This window comes from Spermophilus citellus, assembly GCF_964194105.1.
Source record: "Spermophilus citellus genome assembly, chromosome: 5".
Lineage (NCBI taxonomy): Eukaryota > Metazoa > Chordata > Mammalia > Rodentia > Sciuridae > Spermophilus > Spermophilus citellus.
Genome location: NC_138186.1, coordinates 59,310,151 through 59,326,995, shown reverse-complemented (window position 1 = coordinate 59,326,995; position 16,845 = coordinate 59,310,151). Strand labels below are relative to the sequence as shown.

The following is a 16,845-nucleotide window of genomic DNA, read 5'->3' as shown; positions in this document are numbered from 1 at the left end:
TGTTTGTGGTCTTCTTAGACCACATGTGTAGGTAACCATAATCCAACTGTAGTCATTGACCACTATGGTGGGATGTTCTCTAACCCACTATCCAGGCCCAGCATTAGTCTTTTCTCATTTGTTTTCTACAGAAACCCTTGGGAGAGCAATTCCGAAAAGAAGTTCACATTAAGAATCTTCCCTCGCTTTTCAAAAAAACAAAGCCAATGCTGGAGACAGAGGTGCTGGACAATGAGGGGGGCAGCCTGGCCACCATCTTTGAACCATGAATCAAGCTCCTGGGCATCCTTCCTCGGCCTTTATTGTCATCTCTTCTTTCCCCTTCATAGCTGATCTCTAGGCCCCTCTTGCACTGCCACCTCACTTTCCACCATGGTCAGCCTGGAGACAGATCCAGGTCTGCAGCTGAAGAAGAGTGGGCCCTGTGCAGGGCCACAAGTTATTCTACTTATCAAGAAAGGGAGTCAGGGCTTACGCCATTCTGTCAAGATGTTCCTATCCTATTTGGGAGTTTTGGCATTTTTCAAGAAGAGCTAGAGCAGAGCAGCCCTTCTCCCTAAGCCCTCCCACCCCTATGCAGCATACCCAAGCAAATGGGAAGGAGGGGTGCTGTGCCTAGCCAGGGCTCAGCCCTCAACCACTTGTGCCGGAGAGCTTCTCCTGGACCACTGCATCCCAAAGCCCCTTGCTGCTGGGCTAGCAGGGACCCTTCCACACACCCAGTGGCATGTCTGGTTTAGGTGCTAAGTACTGAGCTGAATTTGGCCAGTTCTCACCTTTGTTTTGATCAAGAATCTGGTCATCCAATGGGATCCATAGTACAGGCTACTACTAAAGTCTGGGCACAATATCAAGTGTAGTATCTCCAGGAACCAAGGCTGGGTAAGGTTTAGTGCTAATATCCCCCCTTAAGCTCACACATCTCGCCCTTTCATAAATGACCCTGACTCAAGGGTTTCTGCAGTGTCAGGGTCTACTCAGGCATTAGAGCCACAGTACCATATTCAGTGTCACATGACACCATTGTCATCCAAGGATAATCCAGATCATCTAGACTTAACATCTGTGACAAGCAGCTAGCAAAGCCACTGGTCTCCTTCTAGGACTAGCTGAGTCCCAGGTGCCTTTAAAAATCTCGTGGTCTTACATGCCCCTGGTTGCTTTTCTCAAGGGTCATTTCCAAAAGAATACATAGGTGGGGTGGTGTGTGCCTGTAATCCCAGCAGTCTGAGGCAGAAGGATCACATGTTTGAGGCTAGCCCTGTCTTAAAATTGGGGAAAAAAGGACTGGGAATGTGGCGTAGTGGTAAAGCACTCCAGGTTCAATCTCCAGTACCAAAAAAAAAAAAAAAAAAGTTGTATCTATCACAACCTGTACTGAGTCCATCCTAGAGGTCACTGGAAGGCCCTGGAAGCAGAGGGAAATGTGGATATGGGACCCACCCCCTGAAGTAATTATCACAAGGCAGCCTTGATTCATATAGAAAGCAGAATGCCTATGTGCTCTGCACAGGACAGGCCTGCCATCCATCCAGTTCACAAATTAGGGTTTCAGTGAGAGAGTAGACAGAAGCCTGCAGCTTTTAGCTGGTGCAGGTCACAGGCACTACAAGGTTGGAGAGAAGCAAAGCTGGGAAAATGGAACTTAAAAGAGTGTCACATGGTGTCTCTGTTGCACAAGTCTGTTCCCTTTTTCTGCAAGGTGCTTTGGGCTTCTATTGATTGTGAAGGTGATCTCAAAGAATATCTCCCTCCAAACTGATCGCTGCCTACTCAATTTGGTTGGGGCTGTGGAGGGTACAGTTGTATTTATTATGTTGTAATATTTTTAACATTCTGTGACTTCATGCTAGGAATTTTCTATTGTTTATAGAACCTTTTTGTAGAAATGTTTAACTCTAAAGCACATCTGCATGTCAGTAAAAATCTCAATTTCATACAGAAAGGGCCCTATCTGCCTTTTTCAAATTGGTCTTTAAACCAGTGACATGTTCCAGGGTTAACATCTTCATTGAGCAACCTGTAGGGGGAACTAGACAGGAAGAAAATTGTGACTGATGGGTCTATCATTAAGCTTTCTGAAACATTATGCCAATTAGGAAACTGTCTTTTTCTAGACTACCTCTAGGCACCATTCCCTTTCCTGTGTGGCTACTGGGCCTGACCCTGGTTTTTGTTTTTATAGATCAACATAGTTCAGTTGAACTGCTATGGACAACCCTTTTTTCTGTAAGGAATTTGCCTGGTAATCCAGGACATAGGTAAATTTGGCATATTCACTCTGGTTCCTTCTGTACAGAAGGTTTGACTGTGCCCGCAGAAAGCACCTCAGTTTGGCATTTTTGGTACTGGGGATTGAATTCAGGAGCACTTGGCCACTGACTCACACCCCCCAGCCTTATTTTGTATTTTAATTAGAGTCAGGGTCTTATTGAATTGCTTAGCACCTCACTTGTGCTAAGGCTGGCTGTGAACTCACAATCCTCCTGCCTCATTCTGGAGAGCTGCTACAGGTCTGCCCAGCAGGAAGTTTCTAAAAGGACTGGGCTTCAAGGGCTGGGAATGTAATTCAGTGGTAAAGTGCCTGCTTAGCACACTCAAGGCCCCAGGTTCAATCTCCAGTACTACCAAAAAAAAAAAAAAAAAAAAAAACTTGGCCTTAACTTACACTGACATTGGCAGTGAATCCAATGTTCTTGACTGCTAAATACCAAACCTGTTCTGAGATGAGGCCCCATACCTTGAGACTCCAAGAAGTAGTCTTAAAAGATTTTGTTTGGACATGAATTTATTTACATCAAAGGCCTTACAAAGGCATAAAGTCTCATTCTGTAGCACATTTAACAAAATGTATTGATGGAAAATAAAGCTGGAATTAGACCTCTAGTCACACTGAGTGTAGTAGTCCCCTTGGGGCAGGTCAGAACCCAGGAGCATCCAACTCCATACAGTATCCCAGTATTTCTGGTCCAAACCTCAGTCCATCTGAACTGCATCTAGTTCATCCAAGAAGCGCCGGCACTTGCCCATCAATACTTTGATAGCTTCACTCACCAGCACATCTGGTGGCAACACTCCAGTTGACTCTACAGAAACTGGGAACCAAAGAAACACTACTTCAGCCCAGGCAGGACTTTTCTGTAGGAAGCTGTTATAAATTATTTCTAAATTCCACATATGGACTCTGAAAGGAAGCTATAGCAATAAAAAGTATCCACAGGCATACACTCCACCAGTTCTTACAGATGTAATGATCTCGAACACGGGCAAGCCGCACAACCTTCTTTAGCTTCTCATTCCGAAAGATTTCCCTGCTAAAGGTATCCAGCCGGGGATTGGCAACTCTGGCCACCTTTTTACCTAATGAAAACAAATCCTGTCATACTTTGTCTATTAGGGTCCAAAGCTTTTATTTCTTTTTGTCAGTTTCAAAAGAAAATAGCTCCTCATCTGAACAGCATCCCAAACACCATACCTTGCACTTCTTGTACTTCAATAACACCAGGTGAAAAGCACTGGCTCAGTTCCTCAGCTGCCTCCCCTTCCACAGGTTCAAGTAGAGTGATGTCTGGCAGAAGCCTGTAACTAGCTGTTGCCACTGGTGAAAATTTGGCATGATCTTTTCCTGGAATGTTGAGGAGAATCAGTTTTCAGAAACCTTTCTTCATTCTCCTAAACCACTGATAAGACAAACCTATTGACTTTCTGCCTGTCAGCAACATCTCAGCTCAGTTCCCGTCACACTTTGTGCCACTATAATCAAACCCAGGGTAGGCCCATAGGGTTCTCACCAATGCCCTTGACACAGTGCATTAGCAGATCAATCTCCTGGCCAGGCCGCAGCTGAGCAATGAGGATATCATCATGTACTGGGCGGATAGTGCCTTCTGGAAAGACGTCAGCCTGGTTCCCCAAGGGGACCCATGTCATATGCCTGGTATATACTAAAGAAAACACGTCAGAAGACCCCAGCCACTGAAACCAGAACCCACCAGCAGGTGGGTCCTCTTCCTCACCCTACTGGCTCACCTTTGTGGTTCACATAGAGTTCATTGGGGTCAGAGGAATCTTTAGCAGCATGGGGATTCCGCGTACATCTGACCTGGAGCCGAAATTGCAGTGTGTCTATCTCTGTGCCTTCTTCATCTCCTGAACAAATGGAGGAGGCAGCTCTTTTTACTACTGAACAGCTAAGAGTATCGGGTATTATGCTACAGGATTTACACACACTTTTCATATTAATCCTCTTGACAAACTTTGGAAGGCAAGGGCAAGTGTCTTCAGTTGAAAACTGATGTTACCCAAAGATGAGTAATTTGCCCAAGGTCATACAGTAATCAGTCTAGGATTTGAACCTAGGCAGTCTAATTCTAGGTTATTCAAGAGAGCCAGTTCCAACTCTCCCAAAATTTCATTTTCTCAAACCCTCACCTTGGTTCCGATATTCAAAAAGACGAGGATCAGCAAGAATGGGAATGAGCCCCAGGCGGTGTGCAAGGATCTCATCCTGAACAATGGACGTGTTGTTGTATACCAGGACTTTTTCCACAGCCATTGTTGGTACCTGCTCAAGGAAAAAAAAAAAAAAAATCACCTGTACAACAGACAACTTCCTACTTCCTAAGATAGAGAACCCTTCCTAGAAGAATGCTTAATGAAATTTACATTTACAAAGGAAAAGAAAATCTCAGCACAGTTCTAGGGGAAATAAGGGGAGGGACAGCTTGAGAATTCTACAAGTAAGGTAATAATACAGTTCCCCACACAACCCCAGTTTTGCCACCATGCCTGCCAATACCTCAGCTAAAAGAATTCTTCTAAAAGCATTGGCAATGGCTGCATCAATTCCCACCATGTCAAACTCCAGTGAGTTTTCATCCATGTGTACCACGTCCACACGGAAATTCTAGAGGGACAGGAAAAAATGTTAGAAGTGAATCCTGCTTATTTATACTTCTGTTTTCCCCTGGATACTTCCCTCATCCAAATATCTCCATCTACCCAGATGACTCTCATTAGATATTCATCCTCCCCCAAACCATCCTTTAGTTTCTTCAAAAGTTGTTTTGGTTTTGTCCTCCATTAAGTGAAAACCCTATGCAATATGGCTTCCAGTTGAACCATCCACAGATGATACCCTAAAAAACACAAACTTCCATACAGTGTAGTCCAGTTGATTCTAGGCAATCCTTTCCTTGACTATTAGTAGCACTTGACATTATTAATTAAAAAAAAAAAAATCCCCTCCTTTTTCAATTTGTTTCCTTGGTTTCTGAGCACCAATATTGTTTTCTTCCTTCCCTAAGGATTCCTTCTAATTTCACTATCTTCCACCTGCCCCTTAAATGTTACTTTTTCTCAGAGTCTTATCTCTCTCCCAGATAACCTCAATCACATTCAGGGTTTCAGCAACTACTTCAGACAAGTCCCCAAATTTTCTCAATTCTGATATAATTGCAAACAATCTACCGGCCTGCTTGGCTTCTCCACATGCAGGAAACTGAAGACATCATTCCTGTTCCCCAACCATTTCAGTAGATGATACCACCATCCATCAAAGCAATTCCTCAAGCCAGAAGGTCATTTTATCAAAGCAATCACAAATTTACCTGCCTTGGCCCCAGTGCTCTATTTCCACCATCAGTCTTAAATTCATGCCTTCACTCTTAGCTTGCCTATACAATCCAGCAGATCTGCTTGCTGGGTATGATCCTCTTCAAACTCAATCTGCACAGCCATCAACGGTTGCAAATCTGATCATGCCTGAAGAACTCCTCAAAAGCTCCCCATCACCTATAGTGGATAAGGCGCACTCCAATCTTGTCTACCACTCTTGCAAGCACACTTTCTAGTAATAATGACCAGCCAGGACATTGTCAGCCCATCTCACATCTGCCTTTGTAAGTTAGCTCTTGCCCTCCTCACCTTTTACTGTCCTCGGCTTTTACTCACTCGAGCCTCAATTCAGATGTCACTTCGTTCATGAAAACGTACCTCCGTCCCCTTTCCCAGTCTAGACTTAAGCGCCTCTGCAGGATGCTGCCACCCCATCCCCACCGTTCTATCAACCGCATTTACATTAAACTAGAATTGTTTAAGTGCGTTACTCCCCAACAAGACAGAACATCGTCTTCCTCGTAAAACAGATTAGAAACGTGTCTGACTTGGCCTGTACACATTGCTCAATAAACGTTCTATGAATGGAGCGATCCCCAAGAACAGCTTCTGAATCACAAGCTGCCTCAGATCACACGTTCCAGCAGCCCTCATACCCACTCCAGACACCTTCGGCCCAACTCACCTTCTCGAAACGGTCCTGATCCCAGGCATCATCATACCCGGCATAGTTACCAGGAAAGTCAGTGGTATGAACCTAGAGTAAAAAGGAATCTCATCTGTCCACGAAACTGCAGAGAAGCCAAGTCCATCCCCACTTCGATCCCCACCCTATCCCTGTTCCGTTCTCATTCCTACTCCTCACCTCAATGCTATTAGACTTACATTGCGAACCCCAAACTCCCCTAAAACCACACGATTCCGCATCTCCTCTACCGCCTGGGCAGCCGCCATCTTGAGTTTCTCCACGAGACTTTCAGGAGCGCGTGCGTTCCAGTAGTACTCCTCGGTTTCTGGGGCAACCCTCCGCCTCCTAAATCACTAAATATCGCGAGACGTTGCCCCACCTCGGTCCACGTCCCCAGCTTCCGGAAGTTAGTTTGGGCCAAACATCCGGGTTTCTCTTTTCTGCGTTCCGGCTGATACTACCTTTCCTTCTCTTCCCAAGCCATCTCGCTCGCTCAGGCCCACGTCTCGCCTACTCTTCCTACGCGCACAGGGCTAGCGCGGGCTTCAGCGACGGGAGCCCTCGAGGGACATGGCAACTACTGCGGCGCCGGTCGGCAGCGCCCGAAACGGAGCTGGCCCGGAATGGGGAGGCTTCGAAGAAAACATCCAGGTAATGTCCTCAGATTTCTTGCTGCCAGCAACCCCAGGGCCGGCAGCCGTCCTGAAGTATTGGGATTCTCTCTTGGGGCCTGGAAGTCTTCTCCATTTGCATTATCTTTTGTCTCCTTTGGGTCTTCCTGCACACGAAAATCAGTAGTAATAGTGCTGACCTGAAAGGGCCAGACCGGTACTACATCCGGAGAGCCTCGGGTCTCTGGTCCGAGGAGCGAGGGAAAAGTGCGCTTACGGACTAGTTAGGAGGTCGATCAAGGCCAAGCATGGCGGGGCATGGAGTTCACTGGCACGCGCCAAAAACACAGTGTGCATAGTTGTGTTCAGGACTTGGGTAAAATAAAATAAATGTCACTTTTGCAGTCATTTGCGGCTTTTATTATAAGGAAGGTAGGAGAAAGCATGAAAATAATAGGTTTCCCCGGGCTAGAAGAATGCCAAAAGCAGGCAACCAAGGGTTATGAGGGCAAATGAGGGGGAAGAAGAGTGGCATGATCTGTAGTGATTCCAAGCCATGCCCTGGGCAGTGGAAGAACTAAGCCCCAAACCCTGGGATGAGCAGAGAACCTAACAGATAGAACAGAAAGGTCCTGCACTCTAGGAGCCATTGTCTTCACAGGGTGGGGGCTCAGCTGTGATTGACATGGAGAACATGGATGATACTTCAGGCTCCAGCTTCGAGGATATGGGTGAGCTGCATCAGCGCCTGCGTGAGGAAGAAGTTGATGCAGATGCAGCTGCTGTGGAAGAAGAAGATGGGGAGTTCTTGGGCATGAAGGGCTTTAAGGGACAGCTGAGCCGGCAGGTGGCTGATCAAGTAAGAAAGATTTAATCCCTGGCAGGTGGAAAAGTATACCTAGGTATATCCCATGTTCTCCAGTTGATAAAATCCAATAGAAAGACTGGATGCAATGGCACTTAACCTGTGATTTCAGTGACTCTGGAGGCTGAGGTAAAAGGATCACAAGCTTGAGTCCAGCCTCAGCAATTTAATGGGACCATCAACAACTTAATGAGACCTGGTCTTCAAATAAGAGACTGGGGATGTAGTTCAGTGGTGAAGCTTCCCTGGGATCTATTCCCAGTACCAAAAAAAAAAAAAAAAAAGGAAGAAAAAGAAACCCACCACAAAATAGGCAACAGGGTCTAGAATCACAAGTCTCATGATACCCATCCCCCATCTCCCTTCAGATGTGGCAGGCAGGGAAGAGACAAGCCTCCAGGGCCTTCAGCTTATATGCCAACATTGACATCTTGAGACCCTACTTTGATGTGGAGCCTGCCCAGGTGCGAAGCAGGTGAGGATTCTTTTCCTGACAGAAGCTTCCCTCCTAACACCTAATCCTTCCTTCAAACTACAACCAGATGCCAAGTTCCACACTCTGGTGGGCTCCCCCACTTCATGACTTCATCACTGAACATAATGGTAATAACACTTTGCCTTCCTCCTTTTTTTCATTAGCACACTACTCATCCCTCAAAACCTGGCTCATCCAGCACTTCCTTTGTTCTGCATTCCTAATCCACTCCCAGTTTGTTCTCACCTGGTGCCACTATGGATCTCTGTACTTGCCTCTGACAGATGGTACTTAAGCACTGCAATACATTCTCATTCCTGTGTCTGTCTCTCCAGAGACCATCCTCAAAAGCTGGCTCTGTCTTTATTTTTTTCCTGGCACCAGAAGGCTTGAAAAGCAGAATATCAGGGTATAGTTGCTAAATGACTTCTCAACAACTGGATTTAAACTTGGCTTGGTTCTTTGTTCATCCTTTAATTTGACCATTGTTTATTAAATACCCAGGACCACTCAGCAAGTATTATTAAGCTTTTGTTCTGTGCCCAGCCTATCCTGGCAGTTACAATAAAGTATCCCTATGCTATATCAAGGCATACAGATGTGACATCTAAGCCTGAGTAGGCTGGTGGATGGGACAGGGCAGACTTCACATAAAAAGTAATATCTAGCCAGGCACGGTGGCTCACACTTGCAATCCCAGCAGCTCAGGAGGCTGAGCAGAAGGATTGCAAGTTCAAATCCAGCCTCAGGAACTTAGCAAGGCCCTAAGCAACTCAGTGATACCCTGTCTAAGTAAAAGGGCAGGGGAGTGGCTCAGTGGTTAAGTGCTCCTGAATTCAATCCCCAGTGCCAAAATTAATAATAATATCATCTAACTAAAAACCCAAGATTTTATAAAGAGCCAGGCACTTAAGAAGACAGTGGAGAATTGACTACTTTTATTCCTACTGTGGAATTTTTATATCACTTCAAATACATTTTTCAAGAAAATGTTCAGCATTGCCTGGAGGGATGGTAAGTAGGAAGAGGTAGGAGGCACACTTTTTTTCAGTAGTAATACCATTCCTTCTAATCCCTTCCCAGGACTTCACCATCATAGCCCTGAATTCTGGGTACTCTTCTGAGGTTTGCCTGTCTTTTGAAGGGGAAATGGTCAAGTAGATAAATGGTCAGGTCCTCTCCCAAGACCCAGTCAGCTTGCTTTCAGAGAGGGTTGTCCTTCCTGAAAGTATATTTAGGGTCAAGGAAATGATTTCTTCATTACTGTCTTCACTACCCTTTTTTCCCCCTGTCATCCAGCATGTCCTCTGGGCCAGGCCCCATTCCTTGGAGATAGAGAGATGAAGGTTCAGGCCTTATCCTCCAGAACTTCACAGAATAGTGCTGTCTCTGCTTTCATCTCTCCTCTCCTCTCCCAGGCTCCTGGAGTCCATGATCCCTATCAAGATGGTCAACTTCCCCCAGGTGAATAGGGGGTAGCATGTCTGGAGAGCCAGGGGAGGCACCCAAGGCAAAGGGTGGGACCATTAAGTCAAGCCTATGAAGGTATAAAGAGAAGAGGCGTTGTATACACCAAAATGAGTGAGTTGCTATTTTGACAGAAAATCGCTGGTGAACTTTATGGACCTCTCATGCTGGTGTTTACACTGGTTGCCATCCTCCTCCATGGGATGAAGACATCTGACACCATTATTGTAAGCTGAACAGAGGACTTTGGGAGAAGGGGGGCTGATGTAGGTTGAAAGCTGCCCAAGGACAGGATGGTGGAGTGAGGCAGAAGCAGGCCCTGGGTGAGGCTGAGATCAGAGGTCTCCCAGGACTGAGTAGAACCTTCACCCTACAGCGGGAAGGCACCCTGATGGGCACAGCCATTGGCACCTGCTTTGGCTACTGGCTGGGCGTCTCGTCCTTCATTTACTTCCTGGCCTACTTGTGCAACGCCCAGATCACCATGCTCCAGATGTTGGCACTGCTGGTAAGGAGCCAGGCATGGTAGTGGGCAAGGGCAATTTTTTAAAAAGTAGTAAGGCTTTGATCTGCATCGGTCTTGGGAGGCTCTGGACCTGGAATGAGAGGAGCAAGCCAGTGGAGCATTTATTCCCAGGGCCCCCCTGAGGAGTCAGAGGCCAGCCCAGACTGAATGATTTTCCTCTTCACCACCCTTCTTTCCAGGGCTATGGTCTCTTTGGGCACTGCATTGTCCTGTTCATCACTTATAACATCCACCTCCATGCCCTCTTCTACCTCTTCTGGCTGCTGGTGGGTGGGCTGTCCACCCTGCGCATGGTAAGCTGAGCAAGAGGTTTCCATGGGTGAGTTGTCCTCCCAGGGAGTTGGGGGAGACAGCCTGAGCTGTGCACTCCACAGAGGGCTCTAAGTGGAAAGGAAGGACCCATAACCATCCTGCCCTGGGTGCAGGTGTATTCCCCCATCCCTCACTTTGAAACCACACCCTCTGAACTGTATTCCTGTGGCCCTAGGTGGCAGTGTTGGTATCACGGACTGTAGGCCCCACCCAGCGGCTACTCCTCTGTGGCACTCTGGCTGCCCTGCATATGCTATTCCTGCTTTATCTGCATTTTGCCTACCACAAGGTGGTAGAGGGTAAGTGGAAGGAGGGCCTACACGAGGGGGAGGGGCAGAATGGTGGCCCAAGGTTGGGGGCTAGATGAAGCAACCTGTGGACTAGACCCAGTAGCACTCACCTTTCCTCTTCCTTTTTTCAGGGATCCTGGACACACTGGAGGGCCCTAACATCCCACCTATGCAGAGAGTTCCCAGGGATGTCCCTGCTGGGATCCCTGCTGCCAGACTTCCCACCACCGTGCTCAATGCCACAGCCAAGGCTCTTGCAGTGACCCTGCAGTCACACTGACCCCACCTGAAATCCTTGGCCAGCCCTGTCTCTCCCAACTGTGGAGCAGAGAAAGATTAAAGGACAGTACTGGTGACATGGGTCTCTGATGGGGTCTGCAGTTGCCACTGAGTTGTAGCTGCTTAAGTACCTCTTTGATGCCTGTTGGGGCTTCTGAAGGGCACAAGGCCAGGAAATCCTGGCCAGGACTGCAAAGCTCTGCAGCCAGTGCAGAAAGTGGGTCAGCTCCTCTGAGGCCCCCATACCACCTACCCCTTCCTACTTCTGTGCCCCTCTTGTCTTGCTAAATATAGACTTGGTAATTAAAATATTGATTGAAGTCTGGAACTGCAGTTACTGTTCCAGTGGTTCTCTTGTCACCCTACTTCTTATACAAGTTCTTGTTGTTCATTATCAGTAGTCACATGTTCCCTTCTATATGCCCTCACACAAAAGGGATGAAGGTGAGACAGGCCTAACTACTTAGATGTCAGTGACTGTTCATGGAACTTGCCCTAGGGTAGGGGATTCCTGACCCATGGAATGGCAAGGAGCCCACAAGAGGCTTAAGCCTCATGAAACAGTATCAGATGAAGTCTGAGCTCAGCAGCATTTTGGGCAAGCCAGTGGAGCAATGGCAACTAGACAAAAACATCCAGACTAAATCCCGTATCATTACAAGGACCTTGTGCACATGGGCCCTTGTGGGGCTATTTTCCCATGGAGCTTACATCTGAAGCTAAACATAGCTGTTCCCTGTTTTAAGCTGGCCTGCTCCCTTCAGGAGTTTCCTCTGGCCTTCCACTTCCTTCCTTCAAGAGTACCATTATTCATTTAAAAAAAAAAAAAAAACTAGTATGGCACCATCTATTCCCTCTACCCCTTTGATCTGCTCTGTTTAATTCAGGTAGATAGCAGAGGGAGTAGTGTCTTTGGTTTCACAATAGTAATATTACTTTTTTAAAAAAAAAATTGCCATTGTTCTTGTAAGCCTGGAACAACAGCATCTTTCCAAAGGAACTAGCAGAAGTGCCCTTGAGGGCTGGGGTCCTACTCAGTGGTAGAGCACTTCCCTAGCATATGTGAGGCACTGGGCTCAATTCTCAAAACTGCAAATAAATAAAATTAAGGTCCATTTTCAACTAAAATATATTTTAAAAGTGCCCTTGATTTGCCCTGCTAGACAAATGAGGCCTCACCACCATCAGCAGTGGACAAGATTCTACTTGCACTGTGCATCGTGCCCCAGCTGGCTTCACGCAGTTCCCGCCACCATTCCGGGTCGCTGATCCAGGCACCAGTTTATTTTGGCTGCCCCATTCTCAAAGACACAACTTCAAGACATCAGCAGCGCCCTACACCGCAACGCCGGGGGATGGAGCGGTACCAGGGTCCCGCATCCGCAGTAGCGACAGTTAGGGCACCGTAGTTCAGTTCGGCTGTCGCCTGGGGCCCTCTCCCAGTCTGCGGGTCTAACGGGAAGCTGGCGGAGGAAGTCCTCACCGACGGGAATCCCCACGCACGCTGCGCCTCGCGTCACTGGGGCAAGGGGGCGGGGCGAGGCACGGATTAAAGGGCCTAGGGACTTCCTTACCGGAGAGGGGAGTGTCCAGGATCTTGACGAGGGTGCCAAGGGTCTAGACCTGAATGGGGAAAGATGGGAGGATGGGTCCGGTAACAGCCAAACGCCATCTCCACGTAATGTGCCTCCATATATATAAACACACAGGGCTGCCCTTCCCAGGCCTCTGCCCAATGCCTTCCTTCCGCCTGATGTCTGGCCCCTACATTCAGTGGAAGAATGTCTCTCCGCTCGAGCTCCTAGCCCGGAACCACCCGGTGTGCAGGAGCCTGGTGGGCCGGCGTGGACCAGGCCGGGCAGGGGGCGGGGCGAGTGCGGTGACGCGACCGTTGCCTTGGGAACCCGCCGCCCGCTCGGGCGCAGGAGCTGAAGCTAGAGCTGCCGCCCGCCCGCCGCCCGCTTGGGGCTCTCCCTGCGAGTGGGGCGGCTGGGCCCTCGGGGCGGCCGGGGGAACAGGGCCAGAGAGAGGGAGGGAACGGGTGCGGCCTCCGAGCCGGGACCGTCCCACACGTCCTGAGGCTACGCCCCTGAGCCGCCGGCGCCGAAACCGCGAGGAACAAGAACTAGCGCCAGGAAGCGCCTGCCCAGCCTCCTGACCTCGCACCCCGGCCCGCCGCCCAGACACGGACGGCACGGTCCGCCCCCGCCCCAGCGCTGCTCGGTCTCAGTCCGGCCCGCGGCGGCCCCGGCCCCGGCCTCGGCCCTGGTCCCGGCCCCGGCGCGCTTCTCCGCCTCTGCGGCCGCCGCTGCAGCCACTGCCTCAGCCGCCGCCGCCTACACCGCCGCCTCCACCTCTGCCTCCGCCTCCTCCCCCGCTCCGTCCGCGACCCCAGCCAGGGCCCCGGCCCCGGCCCCAGCCCCGGCCTCGCCCGCGACCCGGCCAACCTCCTCTCCGGCCCCGGCCCGGGCCCCGGCGGCCCAGCCGCCGGTACCATGCTGCCCAGCTCCATCCAGATTTCCGGGGAGCCGCTGTCAGGCGCCGAGGTGCGGGACATCTGCCGCGGCCTGCGCGACAACGCCGTGCGCCTGCTCTCCCTGCGCGGCTGCCGCCTCTGCGACCGCGACTTCGGCCGCATCTGCCGGGCCCTGGCCGGGGCCACGTCCCTCGCTCAGCTCAATCTTAACCTAGGCGTCGTGTCCAGCCCCAGCCGCATCAAGCAGCTGGCGGAGGCGCTGCGAACCAACCGCTCCATCCAGTCCCTCTTGTGAGTGCGCCCCCTCGCAAGGGGGTCCCGGGCACTGCACCCCTCCACGTACTCCTCCTGCCACCTCCTGTTCCTCCACTTTCTAGTACCTGACTTGCCACCAGCCAGCCTTTACGCCCCTATACACACACCTCATCCTTCTGCCCATCCCTCAAGCACATGCCTTATCTCTGCCCAGGCGGCCCCACACGAAACGGGATACCCAACCCCTCCTGGCAGGGCCTGTCATATCTCCCCACCTCCCCACCCGCATTTACCTCACGGGGGCAGCCCTTCAGTTCCCAAGAAAGAATACCCCCATGGAGACTACCTGCGTGCCCACAGAAGAATTCAGTCCAACACCCACATCCCTTCTATGCCCCACCCTGTGCAATGTCCTGGATTCCAGTCCCTGCCCCAGAAAAGCAAGCAAATTCGCCTTCCAACTGAGAATTTTCATTCTTCCTTTACCAGGCCTCTCAGGGGAGGTGCCCCTTTCCCAAATAGATAAGGCTAATGACTACAATAACTGCTCTCTTGCCTCACCCCCCAGCCTGCATGGGAGTCCTCTGACAGATGCTGGGCTGGCCTTGCTGAACCCAGCCCTGGCCCTCCACCCTGCCCTCGTGGCTCTCGACCTCGGGGACTGCATGCTGGGTGATGAAGCTATCAACCTCATCTGTGGCCTCCTCCCCCCAGATGGGGCCAAGTCCGGTGAGCAGGGTTCTACTGAGGACATAGGCTAGTGTGGCCTTGATAAAAAAAAAAAAAAAAATGTAGTGGGAAGGGGGTGTGGTCCTCCAAGGGTGTGGTTGAGAATGTCTTTTTTACTCCTCTCAGGAAATGGGGCTGAACACTGAGCAGGGTGAAGACTCAGGGATCCAGGCAGGGCCAGGCAGGGGAGGCATGGGTCCTCACTGGCTCTGGAGCTCTGTGTTTGGGGATGGAGTGGCTCCCCAGTCACTAGGGATATCCCAGAGGTAGGAAAGGGGCTGAATGAGAGACTGATTCTCCCCATCCTGGCTTCTCATTACAATGTTGCCCAGGCTTGAAAGAGCTAACGCTGAGCGCCAACCCTGGCATCACCCCTAAGGGCTGGAGCCGCCTCGCCATTGCTGTGGCCCACAGCTCCCAAGTCCGCGTCCTCAATCTGGACTACAACCCCCTGGGTGAGTCTCAAGACCACTTCCTTCAGTTCTCAGGGCCCCATGCACTATCCAAGAAACTGTGACCACCAGTTGCCATGGTGGCCCCAACACTGGGGGAGGGAAGAGGAAGGAGAGCTCCCCCCCCCCAGGATCTAGTTGGTAGTAGATGAGCAATCCTGTGTGGAGCAATAGATGACCAACAGGTCGAGCAAACCATCAGTCAGCACCCTGCACGTATTCTACATACTCCTGCCACCTCCTGTCTTCCCACCAACCAGCCTTTACGCCCCTTCACCCACTCTCTTCACTCATTAATCGCAATGCTACACTCTTGGCCACTATCAATTAGGGTCTCCTAGCCAGGATCTGGGTCTAAGGTTGTTAGTGTAATGGGGGAGCTGACCAGGAGAAAGGGTTAATCCCTGTGTGTGAGTACATGAATGTGTGCTTTCTCCCCAGGTGACCATGTGGCAGGGATGCTAGCTGTAGCTGTAGCCTCCAGCCGCACCCTAGAAGTCTTAGATTTGGAGGGTACAGGGCTTACGAACCAGTCAGCTCAGGTGAGAAGTCTTCATGTTTTGGGGACAGGCCAGAGGGTCAGGGTGGAGGTTAGTGTGTCTGTGGACATAACCAAAGGGGTGGCAGGTTGGGTCTGAGGACCTGTCTTAACTGTGTTCAACCTTTTCTATACTCTTCCCCACCCCCAGACCCTGCTGGACATGGTAGAAAATTATCCCACAGCTCTGCGGAGCCTAGTGTTGGCTGAGAACAGTATCAGCCCAGAGCTGCAGCAGCAAATCTGCGACCTACTCTCTGAGGGGGAAGAGGAAGAGGAGGTGGCAGGAGGGACTGGCGACACCCAGGAATGGGAGAGAGGACGGGAGCCTGCTGCCCACCAGAGGGGCAGCAGCTCCTGGATGTGCCCCAGCGGTAAGAACCCAGAGGGTTAATTAGAACCAGTCTGAAAGAGATTTGGGACAAGGAGAGTGGGTGTGGAAACCTATGCCATCTCCCCTCTATGTGTGGTCCCCACTGAGGAACAAGTGATGATCTGAACACCCTTCTGCCTTTCCACAGATCCCAGCTCTCAGATGGTGCTAATGACATCAGGACTAGGGGACAGTCTGTTGGCTGAAACCGAGATGTGACTCTCCATTTGGGCTTCTGCACATCATTACACTTGTCTATGTCCTCAGCACCTTCCTCCAGATGTCAGGGGGTGGAACGTCTGGGGATTGGGAGGTTGGGGAAAGGGGTTGCTTGGGGCTCTGGCAGCTCCTGGCACTACTGGGAGGCTCTGGAAGCTGTGACTAGGCAATGGCTATGGGGTGGGGGTGGGGGTGCTGAAACCAGGGCAAGGCCTCTGGACTTGTTGGCAGTTCTTGACTGCAACCCGCTGGCTCGGAAGAGATTTTACAAACTCCCCAACCTGGTGTGTGGCAGTGGTCACTGGGGACCCAGAGATGGGAGGAACTCAAACTACCACTAGGCACCATTAGGGGGCAGTATCACCCCACCGCCCAAGCACCAGGCAGCACACTCTCCCAATAAGCCTAGCCCAGGTCTAGGGCCTGGGATTCTGGGTGACACATCACAAGCTCCATGAAGATTCTAAAAAAAAGAAGAGAATACTTCCAAAGCAGGGCTGGACTGAACCCTACTTACTGAGGGGAGATCCAGGGGCTCTAAGGTTGTGGGTGCCCCTTCTGCTGCTTGCTGCTCTGTGCCCAGGAACACCACAGGCAGAATGTGTTAAGGGGAGTCACTGGCAAAGACTAGGGAAAAAACTAGGTCTGAAAATATGAAAATACTCAAGAATGGG

General features: G+C 50.4%; 4 protein-coding genes across 5 annotated transcripts in view; 3 read left to right on the top strand and 1 right to left on the bottom strand.

Moving 5' to 3' along the window:
* The window catches only part of XPO5 (exportin 5), a 51,326-nt gene extending 48,730 nt beyond the window's left edge, over positions 1–2,596 (top strand). Inside the window, exon 32 of the mRNA XM_081295289.1 lies at positions 132–2,596. Coding sequence (XP_081151415.1) covers positions 132–269 — 138 coding nt within the window. The 3' untranslated portion in view covers positions 270–2,596. The remainder of the gene's footprint in view (positions 1–131) is intronic.
* Positions 2,597–2,778: 182 nt separating this feature from the next.
* On the bottom strand, positions 2,779–6,633 carry POLR1C (RNA polymerase I and III subunit C). The gene is made up of 9 exons (XM_081295313.1): positions 6,502–6,633; positions 6,302–6,373; positions 4,799–4,906; positions 4,432–4,564; positions 4,030–4,149; positions 3,792–3,944; positions 3,476–3,625; positions 3,244–3,360; positions 2,779–3,095 (listed from the first exon to the last, which is right to left on the bottom strand). Exons 1-9 carry the CDS (start codon positions 6,568–6,570, stop codon positions 2,977–2,979), a joined length of 1,041 nt encoding a protein of 346 aa, XP_081151439.1. The 5' UTR covers positions 6,571–6,633; the 3' UTR covers positions 2,779–2,976.
* Positions 6,634–6,814: 181 nt separating this feature from the next.
* Positions 6,815–11,462, top strand: YIPF3 (Yip1 domain family member 3). 2 transcript variants are annotated; one of them, XM_081295311.1, is made up of 9 exons: positions 6,815–6,955; positions 7,577–7,774; positions 8,149–8,255; positions 9,674–9,719; positions 9,857–9,949; positions 10,099–10,230; positions 10,428–10,541; positions 10,736–10,859; positions 10,982–11,462. In XM_081295311.1, exons 1-9 carry the CDS (start codon positions 6,875–6,877, stop codon positions 11,128–11,130), a joined length of 1,044 nt encoding a protein of 347 aa, XP_081151437.1. In that variant the 5' UTR covers positions 6,815–6,874; the 3' UTR covers positions 11,131–11,462. The 2 variants fall into 2 exon arrangements, with proteins under 2 accessions (XP_081151437.1, XP_081151438.1); XM_081295312.1 differs by lacking the exon at positions 7,577–7,774 and having other exon boundaries at positions 6,819–6,955.
* An 805-nt stretch (positions 11,463–12,267) lies between these two features.
* LRRC73 (leucine rich repeat containing 73) lies at positions 12,268–16,815 on the top strand. The gene is made up of 6 exons (XM_081295315.1): positions 12,268–13,896; positions 14,429–14,589; positions 14,922–15,044; positions 15,483–15,583; positions 15,731–15,953; positions 16,101–16,815. The coding sequence occupies exons 1-6, from the start codon at positions 13,625–13,627 to the stop codon at positions 16,169–16,171; spliced, it is 951 nt and encodes a 316-aa protein (XP_081151441.1). The 5' UTR covers positions 12,268–13,624; the 3' UTR covers positions 16,172–16,815.
* The last annotated feature ends 30 nt before the right edge of the window (positions 16,816–16,845 follow it).